The 21,961-nt window shown below is 43.8% G+C and overlaps 1 protein-coding gene across 1 annotated transcript in view; it reads left to right on the top strand.

Moving 5' to 3' along the window:
* LOC144764024 (protein leg1a-like) overlaps positions 1-21,961 on the top strand; it is an 84,717-nt gene that overhangs the window by 41,371 nt on the left and 21,385 nt on the right. The window contains exon 4 of the mRNA XM_078650154.1: positions 9,978-10,096. Coding sequence (XP_078506280.1) covers positions 9,978-10,096 — 119 coding nt within the window. The remainder of the gene's footprint in view (positions 1-9,977; positions 10,097-21,961) is intronic.

Below are 21,961 nucleotides of genomic sequence, written 5' to 3'. Positions count from 1 at the left end.
GTATGTTGTGGGCATCACACCACACCAAATTGTCTTTCAGGAAAGAGTCCATTTGAGATGTTGAGATGGAGAGTAGCTGCATTTGAGCTGTGTTCTGCTTGGATGAGAAATTGGGATTTACGCGTAATGCCGGAAGAAAACAGTGAGTTCAAGATTGAACCCAGAGTATGATTGGATAGTAAGAGAGGGAAGAAAAGGAGTCAGGATTCTATAAGTGTTGAAGGTATTAAATTGCTAAGACCCAAGGCCTATTGATACATTGGTGCTAATGAATTTTTGTATCGTCTGCACTTGCACTTTTATGGTTGCAACAACCAAATGAAGTAATTGTGACTGACTCACCAACACCCAAGGTGCAAGTGGGTTAGAATTAAGCAACCATATAAAGTTTCAAACAGATTATCAAAATGTGTTCCTCCTGTTAGGGTTGATGCCATGCCTCATAATGCTATCAGAATGAAAGGGAAAGATTGGTGAAATTTATCAAGAGTGTTCAGGTAGCACTCAGGATGAATGATCAATGGGAGGTCATGAATTTTGGTGATTGTTAAGCGAATGAACCAGGGAGCAGTGGTATAAGAGTGAATTCACTGCAAGGTTTTCAGATGAAATGTCATGTATCAGGTCAATCAATGTATTTTTCTCAGTTGTAATGTTGTGTATTATGCCAATCAATGTATATTTTTTCGAACCTTTAGAAGTATACTATTATTATCTTGTGAGCTGGGTTGGTTTTCATATTTTTGTACTTTATGTTATTCTTTATTTTTTGGTCTTTACTTTATAGTAATGTATACATGTTAGGTTGCTAGGTAGGACTCATGTATAGGTATGAACCTGGTAGCATTTATTTTAGTTGTAAAGTTAGGAAATGTTGTAGTATGCTGTAAACTGCCAAAGGGTGCTGCATTATGACATCCTGTGATCTATTAGAATGTTTAAACTGACTGTCAGTCCTGGAGAACAGTTTATTCACCAGGGAGCTGTTGAGTTGAGGCCAATTAAGGAGTGTCTTACACTTATCTCTGTTCTTGTGTGTTTACTACACTTCTCCGTGCTTTTCCCTAGGTACTCAGTGCTTTCTCCTTGCGTTTTCCCCAGTTTTTGTGTGCCTTTTCATTGCTGTTCCCTCATGTTCACTTCTTTCTCCCTGCTTTTTACCGCCATTTTATGTGTGCATTATCCTTGCTTTCCCCCCGTTTCCTGTGTGCCTGCTCCTTCGCTTCCACTCTTTTTTTTGTGTGCCTTCTCCTCTCTATTCCCTCATTTCCACTGCTTTCTCCTTGCTTTTTCCCTCATTGCCACTCCTGCAAGCCGCCTGGTATTTGCCTCCTCCCACCTAGCCCCACCTAGTGTCTTCCAGAGCCCCTCCCTCCTCCTAGGACCTATATAATGGAGGCTGCAGCAAAACCCCAAATAGCATGACCCAAGCCAAGGTCTCCCTATGCTTCACTCTTGTGCCTGTCTTTTTCTTGCTTTATCCCCCAATTTTTTAATGCCTTCTCCTTGCTTTTCACTTGTTCTCACAGATTTCGCCTTGCTTTCCCCCCATTGTTTTGGCGTGCCTTCTTCTTTCTTTTCCTCATTTTCACAGCTTTTTCCTTGCTTTTACCCCATTTTCTGTGTGCATTCTTCTTGATTTTCTCTCATTTGCACTGTTTTCTCAATGCTTTTTCTCCCTTTTTTGAGTGCCTTCTCCCTTCGCTCTCAATTTCGACTCTTTCTCCCTGCTTCCACTGTCATTTTTTGTGTGCCTTCTCCTTGCTTTTCCCTCGCTTTCACTGCTTTCTCATTGCATTTTCCTCCATGTTTTGAGTTCCTTCTTCTTGCATTTGGTTAGTATTTTTTTTGTGTGCCTTCTTCTTGCTTCTTCTGACTTTTTTCGTGTTCATTCTCCTCACTTTCCCCTAATTTTCAGTGCCTTCTCCTTTCCTTTTCTGTCATGTTTTGTGTGCCTTCCTCCTTGCTTTCCCCTCATTTCTTTTTGCTTTTTCCTTGCTTTGTCCAGTGCTTTTGTGTGCCTTATCCTTGTTTTTCCCTTTTTCCTCTTGTAACTCTTGCATGTAATTTCCTGCCTAGTCCTTCCCAACGTTTCCTCTTCTTTTCCTCTCCCTCCTCCTAGGACTTCTTACTGGAGGCTGCAGTGTGCCCCCATTGAGCAGGGCCAATGGGGGAGCTCTTCCTGTGCTGCTGCATTGCTCTTGCTCCAGTCTTCTCCTTGCTTTTCCTTCCATTGTTTGAGCGCCTTCTTCTTGTTGTCCCCTGTACTCGCTGCTATCTCCATGCTTTTCCACCAGTTTTTAAGAGCCTTCTCATTGCTTTTTCCTCGTTTTCACTGCTTTCTCCTTGCTTTTTTGCCATTGTTTGCTTGTTTGCTTGCCTTCTCCTTGCTTTTCTCCTTGTTTTTTGTGTGCCTTCTCATTGCTTTTCCACTGCTTTCTCCTTGCTTTTTCACTAATTTTTTGTGTGCTTCTCCTAACTTGTTTCCCATTTTCACAGATTTCTCCCTTCTTTCTCATTGCCGCTCATGCATGCATCCTATTATTTCCAGCCTCTTGTCTAACCTCGTCTACCCTCTCTATGCGCCCCTCCCTTCTCCCAGGACCTACGTAATTTCAGCTGCATCGCGACCCCTTTGAGCAAGTCCCATGCCTAGCTCTCCCCATTCTGCTGCATCACTCTTGCTCCCATCATCTCCTAGCTTTTCCACCACCGTGGGGCACTCATGGGTGATTTGCTGCTCTTCATAAATCCTTGAGTAATTGTTTGATGGGTTCACAACCGTCACAAAACCAACTCATCTTTAACCCCTCCCTAAACCCCACCTATTTTATAGTAAAACAACCCATCTTTCACCAGCTCCCACTGCCCCTACCACATTTTCCACTAAGTAGTAAATTTACATGTGTGGAGGATTCCCCATTAACATACAGGCTTATGAGTAACATTTGCAGCACTTTAGTAGCATTACTGTAGTACTACTAAAGTGATAAAACATTCACTTTTTGAATAACCACCCATGTTTTCAGATTCAAGTATCCTCTGTAGAAGAGATTTCTTTTCTTTGCAGCTAGTTGGTGTTATATTACCAAAGGTGTTGTTCTCACTTCTTGGTCAATCCATGAGTGCGCTTAACAGCAATTTTTTATTCCTCAAATTGTAGTCCAGGACAGGGAGATAACCGGATGAGGCCCAGTTACCATCAGAGTTAATGGTCAGAAGTGAAGTCAGTTATTGGAAACTGAGACCTCGCCTTGCCTCATGTAAGCTGAATTTACTGGAGTAAACTACACTGACCCACCTTGCAAATCAGTTTCTGCGCAGCATTCAGACCTAGTTCAGTCATTCCCCTGTCACCCATTATTCCTTCCCTTTTCACCAAACCACGTTATTGCAAATGGACACAAGGTTGCATTTTCATGTGAGATGAAAGATGGCAATAGCAGGTATGTATGTGTTGGTGGTATGTGTGAAAAAAAGTGTTTTTATACTGTGAAACCCTATCCAGCCCAAGTAACTAGTCTAAGAAAATGAAGGGGTGAAGAATCACGCCCAGCGATAACTTGTTTTGAGGAAATAAAGGCGAGGGCACCAGAGTGAAGTGAATGAAGCTATGATGGATGCAGGTCACTGTTACAGAATGATGCTCAGCGGAGGGGCACAGGAGTGACGTGCATGAAGCTATGATGGATGCAGGTCACTGTTACAGAATGATTCTCAGCGGAGGGGCACAGGAGTCAAGTGAATGAAGCTATGATGGATGCAGGTCACTGTTACAGAATGATGCTCAGCGGAGGGGCACAGGAGGGACATGAATGAAGCTATGATGGATGCAGGTCACTGTTACAGAATGATGCTTAGCGGAGGGGCACAGGAGTGACGTGACTGAAGCTATGGTGGATGTAGGTCACTGTTACAGAATGATACTTAGCGGAGGGGCACAGGAGTGAAGTGAATGAATCAATGATGGATGCAGTTCACTGCCACAGAATGATGCTTAGCAGAGGGACACAGGAGTGACGTGAATGAAGCTATGATGGATGCAGGTCACTGTTACAGATTGAGGCTTAGCGGAGGGGCACAGGAGTGACGTGACTGAAGCTATGGTGGATGCAGGTCACTGTTACAGAATGATGCTTAGCAGAGGGGCACCGTTGTGAAGTGAATGAAGCTATGATGGATGCAGGTCACTATTACAGATTGAGGCTTAGTGGAGGGGCACAGGAGTGAAGTGAATGAAGCTATGATGGATGTAGGTCACTGTTACAGAATGATGCTTAGCAGAGGGGCACAGGAGTGACGTGACTGAAGCTATGATGAATGCAGGTCGCTGTAACAGAATGAGGCTTAGTGGAGGGGCACAGGAGTGAAGTGAATGAAGCTATGATGGATGTAGGTCACTGTTACAGAATGATGCTCAGCGGAGGGGCACAAGAGTGAAGTGACTGAAGCTATGATGGATGCAGGTCACTGTTACAGAATGATGCTCAGCAGAGGGGAACCGTTGTGAAGTGAATGAAGCTATGATGGATGCAGGTCACTGTTACAGAATGATGCTTAGCAGAGGGGCACCGTTGTGAAGTGAATGAAGCTATGATGGATGCAGGTCACTGTTACAGATTGAGGCTTAGCGGAGGGGCACAGGAGTGACGTGAATGAATCTATGATGGATGCAGTTCACTGTTACAGAATGATGCTTAGCAGAGGGGCACCGTTGTGAAGTGAATGAAGCTATGATGGATGCAGGTCACTGTTACAGATTGAGGCTTAGTGGAGGGGCACAGGAGTGAAGTGAATGAAGCTATGATGGATGTAGGTCACTGTTACAGAATGATACTTAGTGGAGGGACACAGGAGTGACGCGAATGAAGCTATGATGGATGTAGGTCACTTTTACAGAATGATACTTAGTGGAGGGGCACAGGAGTGAAGTGAATGAAGCTATGGTGGATGCAGGTCACTGTTACAGAATGATGCTTAGCAGAGGGGCACAGGAGTGACGTGACTGAAGCTATGATGAATGCAGGTCACTGTTACAGAATGATACTTAGCGGAGGGGCACAGGAGTGAAGTGAATGAAGCTATGATGGATGCAGGTCACTGTTACAGAATGATACTTAGCGGAGGGGCACAGGAGTGAAGTGAATGAAGCTATGATGGATGCAGGGACTGTTACAGAATGATGCTTAGCGGAGGGGCACAGGAGTGAAGTGAATGAAGCTATGATGGATGTAGGTCACTGTTACAGAATGATACTTAGCGGAGGGGCACAGGAGTGAAGTGAATGAAGCTATGATGGATGTAGGTCACTGTTACAGAATGATACTTAGCGGAGGGGCACAGGAGTGAAGTGAATGAAGCTATGTGGATGCAGGTCACTGTTACAGAATGATGCTTAGTGGAGGGGCACAGGAGTGACGTGAATGAAGCTATGATGGATGCAGGGACTGTTACAGAATGATGCTTAGCGGAGGAGCACAGGAGTGAAGTGAATGAAGCTATGATGGATGCAGGTCACTGTTACAGAATGATGCTCAGCGGAGGGGCACAGGAGTGAAGTGACTGAAGCTATGATGAATGCAGGTCACTGTAACAGAATGAGGCTTAGCAGAGGGGCACCGTTGTAAAGTGAATGAAGCTATGATGTATGCAGGTCACTGTTACAGAATGATGCTTAGCAGAGGGGCACAGGAGTGAAGTGAATGAAGCTATGATGGATGCAGGTCACTCTTATAGAATGATGCTTAGCGGAGGAGCAGAGGAGGGACGTGAATGAAGCTATGATGGATGCAGGTCACTGTTACAGAATGATGCTTAGCGGAGGGGCACAGGAGGGATGTGAATGAAGCTATGATGAATGCAGGTCACTGTAACAGAATGAGGCTTAGCAGAGGGGCACAGTAGTGAAGTGAATGAAGCTATGATGGATGCAGGTCACTGTTATAGAATGATGCTTAGCAGAGGGGCACAGGAGTGAAGTGAATGAAGCTATGATGGATGCAGGTCACTGTTACAGAATGATGCTTAGCAGAGGGGCACAGTAGTGAATTGAATGAAGCTATGATGGATGCAGGTCACTCTTATAGAATGATGCTTAGCGGAGGAGCAGAGGAGGGACGTGAATGAATCTATGATGGATGCAGGTCACTGTTACAGAATGATGCTTAGCGGAGGGGCACAGGAGGGATGTGAATGAAGCTATGATGAATGCAGGTCACTGTAACAGAATGATGCTTAGCAGAGGGGCACAGTAGTGAAGTGAATGAAGCTATGATGGATGCAGGTCACTGTTATAGAATGATGCGTAGCAGAGGGGCACAGGAGTGAAGTGAATGAAGCTATGATGGATGCAGGTCACTGTTACAGAATGATGCTTAGCAGAGGGGCACGGTAGTGAATTGAATGAAGCTATGATGGATGCAGGTCACTGTTACAGAATGATACTTAGCGGAGGGGCACAGGAGTGAAGTGAATGAAGCTATGGTGGATGCAGGTCACTGTTACAGAATGATGCTTAGTGGAGGGGCACAGGAGTGACGTGAATGAAGCTATGATGGATGCAGGGACTGTTACAGAATGATGCCTAGCGGAGGAGCACAGGAGTGAAGTGAATGAAGCTATGATGGATGCAGGTCACTGTTACAGAATGATGCTCAGCGGAGGGGCACAGGAGTGAAGTGACTGAAGCTATGATGAATGCAGGTCACTGTAACAGAATGAGGCTTAGCAGAGGGGCACCGTTGTAAAGTGAATGAAGCTATGATGTATGCAGGTCACTGTTACAGAATGATGCTTAGCAGAGGGGCACAGGAGTGAAGTGAATGAAGCTATGATGGATGCAGGTCACTCTTATAGAATGATGCTTAGCGGAGGAGCAGAGGAGGGACGTGAATGAAGCTATGATGGATGCAGGTCACTGTTACAGAATGATGCCTAGCGGAGGGGCACAGGAGGGATGTGAATGAAGCTATGATGAATGCAGGTCACTGTAACAGAATGAGGCTTAGCAGAGGGGCACAGTAGTGAAGTGAATGAAGCTATGATGGATGCAGGTCACTGTTATAGAATGATGCTTAGCAGAGGGGCACAGGAGTGAAGTGAATGAAGCTATGATGGATGCAGGTCACTGTTACAGAATGATGCTTAGCAGAGGGGCACAGTAGTGAATTGAATGAAGCTATGATGGATGCAGGTCACTCTTATAGAATGATGCTTAGCGGAGGAGCAGAGGAGGGACGTGAATGAATCTATGATGGATGCAGGTCACTGTTACAGAATGATGCTTAGCGGAGGGGCACAGTAGTGAAGTGAATGAAGCTATGATGGATGCAGGTCACTGTTATAGAATGATGCTTAGCAGAGGGGCACAGGAGTGAAGTGAAAGAAGCTATGATGGATGCAGGTCACTGTTACAGAATGATGCTTAGCAGAGGGGCACAGTAGTGAATTGAATGAAGCTATGATGGATGCAGGTCACTGTTAAAGAATGATGCTCAGCGGAGGGGCACAGGAGTGAAGTGACTGAAGCTATGATGAATGCAGGTCACTGTAACAGAATGAGGCTTAGCAGAGGGGCACAGTAGTGAAGTGAATGAAGCTATGATGGATGCAGGTCACTGTTATAGAATGATGCTTAGCAGAGGGGCACAGGAGTGAAGTGAATGAAGCTATGATGGATGCAGGTCACTGTTACAGAATGATGCTTAGCAGAGGGGCACAGTAGTGAATTGAATGAAGCTATGATGGATGCAGGTCACTGTTAAAGAATGATGCTCAGCGAAGGGGCACAGGAGTGAAGTGACTGAAGCTATGATGAATGCAGGTCACTGTAACAGAATGAGGCTTAGCAGAGGGGCACCGTTGTAAAGTGAATGAAGCTATGATGTATGCAGGTCACTGTTACAGAATGATGCTTAGCAGAGGGGCACAGGAGTGAAGTGAATGAAGCTATGATGGATGCAGGTCACTCTTATAGAATGATGCTTAGCGGAGGAGCAGAGGAGGGACGTGAATGAAGCTATGATGGATGCAGGTCACTGTTACAGAATGATGCTTAGCGGAGGGGCACAGGAGGGATGTGAATGAAGCTATGATGAATGCAGGTCACTGTAACAGAATGAGGCTTAGCAGAGGGGCACAGTAGTGAAGTGAATGAAGCTATAATGGATGCAGGTCACTGTTATAGAATGATGCTTAGCAGAGGGGCACAGGAGTGAAGTGAATGAAGCTATGATGGATGCAGGTCACTGTTACAGAATGATGCTTAGCAGAGGGGCACAGTAGTGAATTGAATGAAGCTATGATGGATGCAGGTCACTCTTATAGAATGATGCTTAGCGGAGGAGCAGAGGAGGGACGTGAATGAATCTATGATGGATGCAGGTCACTGTTACAGAATGATGCTTAGCGGAGGGGCACAGGAGGGATGTGAATGAAGCTATGATGAATGCAGGTCACTGTAACAGAATGATGCTTAGCAGAGGGGCACAGTAGTGAAGTGAATGAAGCTATGATGGATGCAGGTCACTGTTATAGAATGATGCTTAGCAGAGGGGCACAGGAGTGAAGTGAATGAAGCTATGATGGATGCAGGTCACTGTTACAGAATGATGCTTAGCAGAGGGGCACAGGAGTCAAGTGAATGAAGCTATGATGGATGCAGGTCACTCTTATAGAATGATGCTTAGCGGAGGAGCAGAGGAGGGACGTGAATGAAGCTATGATGGATGCAGGTCACTGTTACAGAATGATGCTTAGCGGAGGGGCACAGGAGGGATGTGAATGAAGCTATGATGAATGCAGGTCACTGTAACAGAATGAGGCTTAGCAGAGGGGCACAGTAGTGAAGTGAATGAAGCTATAATGGATGCAGGTCACTGTTATAGAATGATGCTTAGCAGAGGGGCACAGGAGTGAAGTGAATGAAGCTATGATGGATGCAGGTCACTGTTACAGAATGATGCTTAGCAGAGGGGCACAGTAGTGAATTGAATGAAGCTATGATGGATGCAGGTCACTCTTATAGAATGATGCTTAGCGGAGGAGCAGAGGAGGGACGTGAATGAATCTATGATGGATGCAGGTCACTGTTACAGAATGATGCTTAGCGGAGGGGCACAGGAGGGATGTGAATGAAGCTATGATGAATGCAGGTCACTGTAACAGAATGATGCTTAGCAGAGGGGCACAGTAGTGAAGTGAATGAAGCTATGATGGATGCAGGTCACTGTTATAGAATGATGCTTAGCAGAGGGGCACAGGAGTGAAGTGAATGAAGCTATGATGGATGCAGGTCACTGTTACAGAATGATGCTTAGCAGAGGGGCACAGTAGTGAATTGAATGAAGCTATGATGGATGCAGGTCACTGTTAGAGAATGATGCTTAGCGGAGGGGCACAGGAGTGAAGTGAATGAAGCTATGATGAACGCAGTTCATTTTCATTGTAAAAGGGCGACACCTGGGGGTGAGGACCGGGGATTGTTGTAATCTGTATATTTGAGAATCCGTAACAATACTTCCATTGGGAATTTTTTCTGCAAAGCGTATGGAATTACATTTAAACTTTGCATTTGTCAATTAAGCCAGCTAATTCTGTAGCTCGTCTTGTTTCCAGAATCCCTCAGCCTGTGTCATTGTTGGCCAGCATTAGGGGTCTTGTCCTATTTCTAGAACGTGATGATCGATGGCAGAAATATTCTATTTAAACCACAAAACACTTTTTGTATTGTAGCACATCATGGTATTCCAAGACATAGAAACAAGAGATAATACACACAGCACACACTGTGCATGACACTGGCCTCTGAACCAGCAGCAGTGCACAGCAAACCTAGTTCTTCTAATATTTTATATTTATATGTCCTTTTGTCCAAATCAAAAGATATTGCAAAGCTCAGGTGTTCTCTATAGGAGGATGTAAATTTATAATGCATGCTGCCTATAACCTAACTCTATGAATGATATGTTCTGTTTCAGACAATAATGCACTCCACATCATCATCAAAAGTTCCAGCTGCTGTTGATCAATTGCAGCACTTCATGTGGGAAGCACATGAGGCGTCTATTGAAGCTGCGCTTCCAATATGCAAGAACAGGTAATATATAGTTCATTTGGTCCAAACTTTTCAAAGTTTAAGTATATGAAATGGCCAGTTGGACCCAATCCCACGTCTCCCTGCCTTCCCGCGGGAACAAGTTCCCACTTGGTGGTCACAGCCAAGTAGTATCTTTTCTAGTGTACAAACCCCCAGCCAAGAAGGAGATTTCCCTATGGTACAATCTGATCCAAGAAGAAGTGGATGGCGATTATCGGTTACCAGAGTCGCTTTTGGGTCCTTCTTTTCTAGGCCACAATGTGCAAGATCTGTGGACTGCATCATGTAAGGTCTTGTGGGACATCGTTAAGCCCGCATGGTTACGCAGGAACCATCTCTTTACTCTTCATAGAGCATACTATTCTCCTCAAAGACTCTCAAAATTCTCACAAGCAAATCCGGTTGCGTGTGCCATGTGTGGATTGATTGCCGCCTCGGATGCCCACATGTTTTTCGAATGCCCCTGTCTAGCCCCTTTTTGGGAAGCTATAAGTAACACTCTCACAGTTTCATTGGGCTTCCCTGTGGTGTTAGAGCTCCCCCATGTGATCTTTGGGGTTATAGATGGGGTTCAGAGCCCGGCCAAAAGTCTGCTATTTTACTCCATCTTACTTGCCAGAAGGGAAATCTGTAAAAAGTGGAAGGATCCTACACCCCCTTCTCTCAAAGATTGGCACGTCTCAGTCCTGCAGGTGTCTAGACTGGATTTGGCTAGGGCTGGCAATCAGAATAAGAGAGCATTCTGGCATTTGTTGGTCTGGGAGCACTGAGTTGGCCGAGGTTTTTTGTTTTTTTTCCCAGGTCCAATGATTTTGCATCTGTGGCTCAACCCCCTTGCAAAAGGCCTTGGTTTGTCTGGTTGGCCGGTACCTAATGGCAGCAATACCCACGTCGTATTATACTTTATTGGTTTCTACGGTGTTTGTCTCTGGAGGAAGCATCATTGCTGAGGGATGTCGGCAACCTACGGAAAAACAATCCCTGCCAGATGATACACTGTGACAGCATGTTGTCCTCCCACCTGCGGCTACACTTGAAACCATGGTGGTAAATGAGGACCCAAAAAAATATATATAGTTCATTTGTAGGTGCCACCTATATGTTTCATGTCATAAACAACCTGTTATCAAACACAGCATGTGAGACAGGATGACATAACCTTACACAAGAGTAAATCTAAATGTGAAAGTGTACTCTTACACTTTTGAGTAACTTTACTACTTTTGCTGTTCATAACTTACAAGTGTAAAGGTACACAAATGTGTAGGCTTACATCTCACTAACCCTTGCTTTTACCCAAGTGTTTTATCTGCCTTCTCATTGTCATTCCCTAGTTTTCACTGCTTCTCCTTTCTTTTTCACCTGTTTTTTTGTAGGCCTTCCCCTCGCTTTTTCCTCCATTTTTTTGCGTGCCTTCTCTTTGCTTTCCCTCATTTTCACTGCTTTCTCCTTCCTTTTCCCTTGCCACTCCTGCATGACACCCATCAGTTCCCATCTCCTGCCTAGCCCTCTGCTGCCTACTAGCTCCTCTACCTCCTCCCACGATCTACTTAACCGCATGCGCGCAGCCGCTATTTTCGCGCTGTGCGGCTTTTTGCGAAAAGCCACGTTACATGACGAGCTGAGCTCGTCATGAGCATGCGAGCGGCGCAACTCATGACGAGCTCAGCTCGTCATGCGCATGGAAGGGGTTAATGGATGCCCCAGCGCGACCCCATTGAGCGGGTCACCTGCCCAGCTCTCCCCATGCTGCTGCATCGCTCTTGATTATATCTCTTGTTTTCTTTTCAGCACCTTGAGACCCTCCATGCTATGCTTTTGAAATTCTTGATTGATGAATTGATTGATAAACTATGGAGTGGGGTCCCTAAAAACATCAAATGTGAATTTAAAGTTACTACTATTAGTGCCATGATCAGATTTTCTGTCAATTAAAATTGTTACTAAACAGCAACACTTTAATGAAACAAGAAAAATGGTAACCTACAATTGTGTACTAGCTATGCTTAAAAACATTAAAAACATAATAACTCTGAAGCTTCATCTGTATTCTGACAGCCACTTAGGATGTCCTTGCATATCAGAATGCCCCACTTTAAAGAAATCAGATTTAAAAATGTCTGTTTCCCATCTTTAGGTCCGGGGGATAAGCTTAGGAAGTAAAATATTGTCTCCTAATTGTATGTGTAAAGACTTCAATAATAGGTTCCTTGTGAGTGCATAATGCAATCTCTTTTTAAGCTTTAATTAGAAACAGCTGGAATTGCACTTGTATGAAGTTATTCCAATTGGCCCTCTTCCTTTCACTCTTAGGTAGGTTTGGCCTCTACGTTCGTGTAAGAAATTGGGTAGCATATTGAGAATGGTAAAACTCTACCCAAGCAATTACCACCATCCCTGTCAGAGTGAAGTCAGAAGCAAAACCAAATTAACCTGTGCTCAACCCCTTGGTAGCTTGGCACAGAGGAGTGTGGCTTTACTTAGGGTCAATGTATACAGTAACACAGTTAAAACACACCACAAAAGGATTCCACATCATATTTGCAATATTAGATTATTCTTCAATAGATAAAACAAGACCAAAATGACAAAAAAACAATCAGTCGAAACGGAGATATGCAATTTAAAAAGATGCGGTAAAAAAGCACAAAGGACCAACTGTGGAGCCGATCACAGCAGAGTTGGACAAATTCACAAGTTCAGGCAGACCACAATGAAGCATGGGCTGGCTACAGGAACCCAGTTAGACCCACTGAAATGAATAACCTTAAATCCTGGTTGTGGAGCATTGCCAGGTTCCTTTTAAAGGATGCGTTGCAAAGACAAGGCAATGTGTTGCTACAAGGAGCTGCAAATCTGAAATTTGAGGTCCTGTAAAAGGAACAATTGATGGACAGAATGCTGAACAACCCCAACATTCATCCCCAGTCACAAGTATCTAGGTTTAATGCATTGTTCTTTTGCTCTCTACGCCACTCCAGTTTGGACCCAGCCATTTGCAAATCAGTCTTGGCCCTGTTCCTTATAGGAACAGTCCAAGCCCATACTACCAAGTCAGGTCTTACCTGAATCAGAAACAAGCATCCTAGGACCGGTTTCGCGGCAACATCCCTCATCAGTCAGATTAGGTTGAATCCAGTGGTGCAGTGAGCATGGGACCCACGCCTGGGCATACTCTTCCCACTTAGGGCAACAAAAGCAAAAGGAACCATTGATGAATGGAATGCTGAACAATGCAAACATTCACCCCAGTCACAAGGATCTGGATTTATTTGACTGGTGTTTTGCCCTCCATGCCAGGTCGTGCATCATCATCATCAAGGTTTCTGTTCATGAGGGCTTGTGATGTCAAGTCCGTTGTCAGGGATGTTTCTTGCAATTGAGGTGATACATCGGTCTTGGGAGTTGTGAGGCTGCAATGCAAGAACCTGCGTTGTGGTCGAGGTTGACATCAACAGGAGATTTGCATTGCAAGGGCCTGTGTGGGGGATGCTTCACACAGTGGCAGGTCCAATATGGGTTATGAGGTTGATGTGGAGTCTTTCCACTGTGGGAACTTTTGCAACAGAGGTGATGCAGTGGTTCGGCACTGTATTGTGTTGCGCAGAAGAGGAGATGTGCCGGTTCAGCCGAGTCCACTGATGGGCTTGTAGAGCACCTTACGGCCTGCTTCCAAGGGTTGAGGACTGGGGTGGCACCACTTGGCAAGGTATGACTCACAGATAGCAGAGTCCACGTCCTGGGTTCAAGGTTATTGGAGCTTTCTGTCCCTGATATTCTAATCCGGAGGCCAGTCAACTAGCCCTTAAAGTCACTCTGGAGGGCAGGATTAAAAAAATGCAGGTCCAGGCAAGAGGGCAGCAGGTCACTACAGCAGGGGCACAGTCCTTCAGAACAGCAGTCCAGCAGAGTGGGATTCTTGTCAGCTGCATAGTAGTCCTTCTTCCAGACAGAGTATTTACAGGTTACAGAAGTGTAACAAAGTGTTGATATTTGAAGTCCAATATTCATACTTGGGCCCTCCTTTGAAGTGGGAAAAGCTTCTAGAGGTTTCCCTTTAAAGTCCACAGTCTCTCTGCCTTCCTGCCTGGCTCCACACTATTAACTACAGCGGGTAGTCAGCCATTTATGTAAGTAGGGGTGTGTTCAGCTCTGCCTTTCCATCGTGCCAGTGATGGCCCATCCAGGCAAACCTATCTCTCTCTTGCGTGCCAGTCTAGGAGGAGTGTGCACACCCTATGTGCCAGCTACACCTAGCCATGTGGCCCAGAAACAGACTGCAGACATTAAATAGCTAAGGCAGAAAAATTGCAACTTTCATGAAATTGGCATTTTTAAAATTGTAATTACAATTCCAAAGACACCAAACATGAACTCCTTATCTGTTCCCATTTGAACGTTATACCTTATTAAATGTAATAAAGTAACTCAAAGGTTATGGGAGGGGTAGGCCTTACAGTAGTGAAAACTAATGTGCTTTGACACCAGGTTTTGATTCACCGTCTCGGCAAGCTGGGAGTATCTGGTACCGCCCTGAGCTGGCTGTGCACTTTTTGGAAGGTCATACGTTTCAGGTCTTTGAAGATGGCCTGAGTTCCAAACCTTGGCTCCTCTAGTGCGGCGTTCCTCAGGGTTCGTAGCTGAGCCCGACACTTTTCAACCTGTACATGGTCCCCTTGGCATCCATTGTGGCCCCTTTTGGGATCCATATGGTCACTTATGCCGACGACTCCCAACTGGTCATAGCCTTAAACCAATCCACACCATTTTCCATGACACTGAAAGCTTGTCTCACGGAAGTGGTAAACTGGATGGGGTCCTCCCACATGAAACTAAACGGAAGAAAAATCGAGGTCATGACCTTGGGCAACTTTGATAACTCCGCACTGAGAACCATCTGGCCAGCATGTATGGGTCCAGTTCCAACCCCTAAGCCTGAAATAAAGAACCTGGGCATCTGGCTGGACCATAATTTGACGTTCCAAGTGCAAGCCAGCAATACAGTGGCAACCTGCTTTGGCTTGATCAGAATGGCAAGGAAAGTGCTCCCCCTGCTCCCTCTCGAAGCTAAGAAAATCATGGTCCAGTCTATTCTGCTCTCCAGACTGGACTTTGGCAATGCGCTCTACCTGGAATCCCCCACCTCGGTAATCAATAGACTGCAGGTTATCCAGAACTATGTAGCTAGATTGTTGACGGGAACTCCAAAATTGTCCTCTGCAAAACCCGCCCTCCGTCTCCTTCACTGGTTGCCAGTGAAAGAGTGAATTAGTTTTAAAACACTTTGCCTTGTTCATAAATGCCTTCAGGGTTAGGCCCGCCCCTGATTTCAGCCATAATCCAGCCTTAGAAAGCTAGGAGAAAGCTTCGCTCGGATGAACTTCATCTCATCGCAATACCCAGAATAAAACGTTCTAGAAGTGGCGCCAGACTTTCTCCTTGAACGCAGGCAGACTTTGGAACGCTCTGCCTCTCCACCTCCGGAACGAACGCAGTCACTGTTCCTTTGGAAGAAAACTAAAAATATTTTTATTCCCTTAAATTAATCTTCCTGCTCTGTCCATCGGATCAGTAGTTAGCCTAGCGCTGGTAGGCCCCCGGGTTGCCATGCACTCTAAAAATGCCCTTTTCATTGAATTTCATTTCATTCATTTGAAATGTAAGGACTTGTAAAACTAGGAACTACAGGCCCAACTTTTTAAATACACTGCGTCCTACACTCTGGCCTGTTCAGGGCATAGCCTAGGGGTGACCAACATCTATTATAAAGTAAAGTTTGGGCCTGGCAAAAGGTTAATTTAGCCAGGTTGAAATGGCAGTTTAAAACTGCACACACAGTCTCAATGGCAGCCCTGAGATATGTTTACAGGGCTACTGAAGTGGGTTGTAGGCCCACTATACTCAGTTAATTTACAAGCAAATGTAGTACTACTTTATTAGGGACTTACAAGTGAATTAAGTATGCCAATTAGGGATAAGCCAATGTTAACACATATTAAGGATTAAACACATGCACTTTAGCACTGGTTAGCAAAGATAAAGTGTGCTGGGTCCTAAGGACAACAAAACAAGATCAGCATAAACAAGTGGGGTGAAGGTACAATCCTTGAGGAGAAGACCACCCCAAGGCTGGCAGGTTTAATGGTTTGGCATATGAGTTACATAATATGGCAGCTTTACAAGAGAGTTCTAAAGTGCAGTGATGCTTCCTACATGTGATTGGAGTTAATTGTCCTTTTTGTATTGTTTTTAATGCTATGTTAATTACTATTTTTGAGAGATCAGTGTTTATTTCCAAGTCAGTTATGGCTCTGCATAATTTATTAGCCCACATGTTTTTGTTGGTATTGTTATTTTCAATTACCATGCTTAGATGATGAGTTAAGACACCTGAACGCATCATCTAAGCATGGTAATTGAAATTGCTGCATGTTTGATACCATATAAATATTTTTTTAAAGGTGCATTGGAAGCCAAAACCTGATTATATAAACTGAATTCAATGTGTATCTGGGAACATTTTGGAAGATGAGAAACTGTCCTAAAAGAAGTTTTCACTGCAGCTTGCCTATCAATGACCCGCCAATGGACTAATTTTGGCTGGGAAAAACCAGTTGCTTATGGACAAGTGTTTGAAAGAACCTCACTCCTATTACTTTAAAAATGGCATTGGTCAAAGGGCTTGCAAGTTTTACATTAAACAGAAGCAATGCTCTTCATATGAGAGTAGTGATACCTATAGGATACAATTGTCAAATATCCATATTGCAAGGTAGCTCTATAAATATGTGTAGTCCAACCTCCTGGAGCCTAAAGACCACTTTTGTAACTTTGTTCTCATATTTTACCAAAATCATAATCTTGTTTTTTGATTAATTTGCAGTTCATTTGTTTTGTTTGTTATAATCATGCAATGAATGTACACTATGCTGCAGTCCTGCTTTGCTTTAATCCAGGATTACTAAATCATGGGCTTATTGCAAAATCTGAATCTGTTGCGTTCCATTGTTGGGTGGAAAGGTTCTTCCCTTAGCTAATGCTGTTGCCATATTTACTATGTATAGGGAAAACAACACAGGGCGAATATGCATCCCTCTTCGAGGCCTCAGGGTAGTCTGTGCGCTATATACATTTAATTTTCATTTCATTTCATTTAATTTCTTTTACTACAGTAGATTCTGTGACGATGTCTGCCCCAAGTGTTTGCATAAATTACATAATTGCATTTAGTAATGGAGTGGCATTTCCCAATTGATCTGTTTTGACAAGAGTATGCCCTGATCGGCATTGTCAAATGATGCTGTGTAGTCTACAAGGCACATAAATAGAAAAAATCTGAAAAAGTCATGGATTTATGCACCTTTAGGACAGTGCGAGAATATTATTAGTTTATATCATTTATCAAGAAGTAGTGAAAAATAGAATGAAAGAAGTGAAACATAAAAAGGAGAGAGAAAGAGGCAAAGAAAAGAGAAAAGAAAAAGGCAGTGGAGGATAGGACTCCACCAGAATGGGTATCAAGAAGAAGATGACCAAGAGTCCGCAGACTCTAGTCACGGAGGGATGCAAAGGAAAAGGCATTAGAGAGGGAGGGGGGCGACGAAAGGCAAGACAGCCACACAGGAGAGGAACATCGAGAAAAGGAAAATGATAAAATGGGACAGAATGAAGAGAAAATACATAATGGAAATTAGAATAAATAGGGTGGAAAAGTAGTTACTGTGACAAAAAAATATGTATAAAGAAGAGTACAGGGGGCTTACCACACAATAGGGAGAAGCAGGCCGTGGAGTAAGACAGCACACGTAGGATGCATAGGAGGGCAACAAATGGAGGCGTAGCCAGCAAGCAGGACAAGGAAAGACTACCTGTAAAACAAGAAGGTAATGATGAGGAAATAATGAACAAGTAACAAGAAAACAGCAGACATCGAACATTGAACAATAGCGGGAAGCATAATAAACAAAAACTAAGACAAACTACGGAAATATCAAGGAATTATCATGGCTTGCTGAGTTCCATCTGCTCTCTCTGTGTGAGTGGATAAACTTGCAAAGGTCAGCTGGATCCTCAAAACTCAAAGTTCTTTCTTTTTATGTAACTTTGAAGAAACAGGGATGAATTAGTCCGTAGTGAGCATTCATAGATCGAAGTGCAGGTCTCAGATCAAGAAATTCCTTCCGACGACTAGCAGTGGATTTGGAGATATCTTGGCTCAAGAAGGTTCTGTGACCGGACCAAACGAGTTGTTTGTGCTGTTTCGCTGCACTGAGAATAGCCATGAGGTCTGAATAAAGGAGAAAGATAGCAATGATGCCGCGTGGTTTGGAAGAGGTAGAGGCAGTCCGAGGCCCAAGCCTATGCGCCCTCTGGATATTGAAGTCCATAGTTTTAGGGAGACCAACAAGCTGGAGGACTTGTGATTTCAAGAACGTTATCAAGTTGTTACCTTCAGAATTTTCTCGAATACCATAAATGCTCAGATTATTGCGCCTATTTCAATTTTCCAAATCCTCCGTGGTCCTCTTCAACTGACTGACTTCTTTTTTCGGAGTTTCGACTGTAGTTGCCACATCTTGGGCATCACTGACCCTCTGCTCGACATCTGATAATCTGGAGTCAAGGCCTGTCCATTTGTCCTCAATGCGCTGTATGGCAGCAGCAGTATCAGTCATAAAGGGCCTAATAAGATGCAATTCTTCCATAATGTCTTCCAGCGTGAGTGGAAGAGGCAACTTGGAGGGAGATGGTGGATCATGTTTGAGGCGTTTACCAGTACTGGCCTTCGTATCCTTATGACCCCCAGTTGAGGGACCCTGGGATTTCTGTGAGTATTACATGCTAACAACCAATGCAGAACAACAAGCAAAACAATGCTGCGTCAGAGTCAGAAAATGGGCGACAAAAAAGCTTCACAGGAAAAAGGGAAAAATTCCAAGAAATATAAGGGAAAACAAGCTTATCCTGAGGAGCAAGCATGCAGGAAAACGCAAAATTAAGGCATGAGCATAAGAATTGGCTGCGCCACATTAAAATACGCAGGTTCCTTCTTCTGAAGCATTACACTTATCCAAAAATGAATGACACGTGAAACTGGGGAGAGAGTAAGAAAACGTTTTGTCCCTCAAAAATAGTAGTATTAAGCAGTAGCAAGCTTAAGATGGGGCAAAAGAAAAAAAAAGCGGAACCACAACATCGCGCTGAGGAGATTGAAAAGCGCGGGGTAAAATACCTAAAATGGCGGCCGCAAATGCTCCGCGAAAAACGGGAGCGTGAAAAGAGACAAAAAGACCTCCATGAGGTCTAATACTTCCTGGAAGCAGTCTCCATGCGTTCCGACGTCCGGAACCGACTGCCAAGTAAAGCCGGAGGGCGCGGAAGAGGTCCCTGTTAATCCGAGCGCTGCTCGATGCGGCGGGACACCTTAGGTGGTGGCCATCTTGCTTCGCCACGCGCTGCGTCGCTAATTGCAAGGGTTTGACATGACACCATTTTCATAGATCAGAAAAAATGATGGAACCTTTCTAAGATACAGGTATATTATAAAGGTTGGGAAGAAAAGAGGGTGCAGTCTATTTGCTCAACTATCAGCGACTGATTTATGTACTGGGACAACACTTCCATTTGTGCGTGGGGCACCATTTGCCCTATTTCTCTTCTCATTGTGTACTTCTTGATGAAATTAAGAAGTTTGAGCTTCCTACTGTGACAAACCCCATTTCCAGATTTTTGGGTCTTGGTTGTACTCAGACCATAAGTTTATGTAGAGGTTTTATTTTCAAATCACTAGTGTTAGTGGCATCCAGACTAGCAAGTCCAGATTGCTTCCTATTTCTTTAAATGGAACAAAGTTTTAGTCTCCACGTTTTTAATGTAGCAGCATATCAGTGAGATGTTCTGGGCAGGTTTTAGCTGGCTCTTAATTTTCTCGACCTGCCAGTGGTCATGTAAAGAGTTGAGGACTTGTCGCCAATGTCTTAACACTGGGTGAATTCTTCAAATCCCTCTAATAGATGTTTGGCTGTATTTTAATCCTCCCAGCCCTTTGAAGTATCAGGACCTACTGAACTCTATTTCAGTATTTTCAGCTACTTGAGATTGAATGGCCGCCCACTGCAAAATTGTCAGTTCTTTTAGTGGCAATGATGAAGCAGAAGGTTATTGGAATGTGGAGACTTACTTTGTGGGAATCATTTGGAACACTATAGAAATTAAAAATATCATGTTAAATACAAAGTTATAGTCTATAGTCATAGTTTTTTCACCCGATGAATATATATGTGTTGCAGTTTGATTAAATTGATGATGGCATGAGAGTGGTTGAAGTCTGTGTAACTGAAACAGTTTCAAGGGACTCTGACAGGGTGACTGTGACTCTTCTTCCAAGCAGTCACTGAACAAAGTTTTATTTAAGCATGGGCTGTTGAAACTCTGCTATAGCTTCGCATCCAGGATGTTGGAGCAATATGTCCTACTGTTTCTTGCTGAGAATAGACCTGTCATGCCAAGATCTTGCTACCCATGCTGGTGCCAATGCAAAGCTCTGGTGAACCCAATTCATCATGCTACGGTGACTACCACCAACCTGAGAGCTGCACTTCACGCTACAGGATCGACAGCCTGTGGTGACTGCCAAAGACAAAGCTCCAGCAATGGCCATCCATGACCAGGACCTTTGAGTTACATCAATAATTGTCTATGACACAGTGCATCTTTTTGGTCAACAGCAACAAACACCAGCAAAGCCATAATGCTTGCTGTGGCTTTCTCCAACGCAAACTTGACTCTTCAGACCACACTTTGAGAAGGTACCTTTTCAGAAGGATTAATCTGGTCCCTGTATCTGGTCCACACTCCATTATAGTCAGCATAAACTTGTGACTTTCACCAGGTTTAGCACAACCAGATAACCGTGAGTGTGCTTTGTTTTTTTAGGGCCATACTCAGCTAAATCTTTTAAACTGCAGTTCTACAGATTAGATTTCTGTCATTTTGCTATCAAATAAAATATTAACTTTTACTCTATTTTTCTGAATTATTGTGGTATTTTTGTATGTTATCAATTTATTACTGTCCATGTGCTGAGTAACTACTTTGCAAATTGCCTATAAGTTAAGCCTGAATGATGTTGTGCCAATCTACCAGAGGGTTAAGTACTGTAATATTTGGTGTATTTTCTGGTTCACCCTGACAAGGATTGTGGCAAGTCCTTAGGAAGGGCGCACTCACACCCCCGCCCATCCAACAACCCAATTTCTCACAGAAGTGCAGCCCTTCGGTGTTGTAATCTGCAAACACTACTGCACCAATAGTAATAGTCTTATCAATGATCAGGGTAATAGGAAGATTTACACTTTTTTTTATTCATGAATCAGTTTATATATAGGGCATTAATTACAAGAAGGGCATGGTCCTATGAGTCTGGCAAAGACTAGAATGCAAATTGGTGCATGCTTGCAAACAGGAGCTACAAACGAGGCCTATGTCATTCCTTGCTATAGTATTTCAAATAAAATTGCATAATACTCTGTGATAGCCCTCACAATATATAGTATTCCAACTACTGCAAAACGTTATCAATTACTGAGATTAAACAGCATTGCCAAAATGATATTAGCATTCAAATTACATTAGGAAGATGATAGTGATAGTTTTTTCCAGATACTGTCCTTGAATTTGAGCTCCAAAATATTGTAAGCTCACATCTGCCCTTGGTTAGAATGATTCCAAAGGTTTACTGAAGGATGGGCTATTAAAAGATGAATCTTAACTCAAGAAAGCGAGAATTGTCTTTTGTTTGATTACTTCATAAGTATAAGTGGAGGTACGGGCATTGCATAAACATTCATTGTAATCCATTGATTC

Source organism: Lissotriton helveticus, chromosome 6 (assembly GCF_964261635.1).
Source record: "Lissotriton helveticus chromosome 6, aLisHel1.1, whole genome shotgun sequence".
In the NCBI taxonomy this organism is placed as follows: Eukaryota; Metazoa; Chordata; class Amphibia; order Caudata; family Salamandridae; genus Lissotriton; species Lissotriton helveticus.
This window is presented reverse-complemented; position numbering and strand designations above follow the sequence as displayed.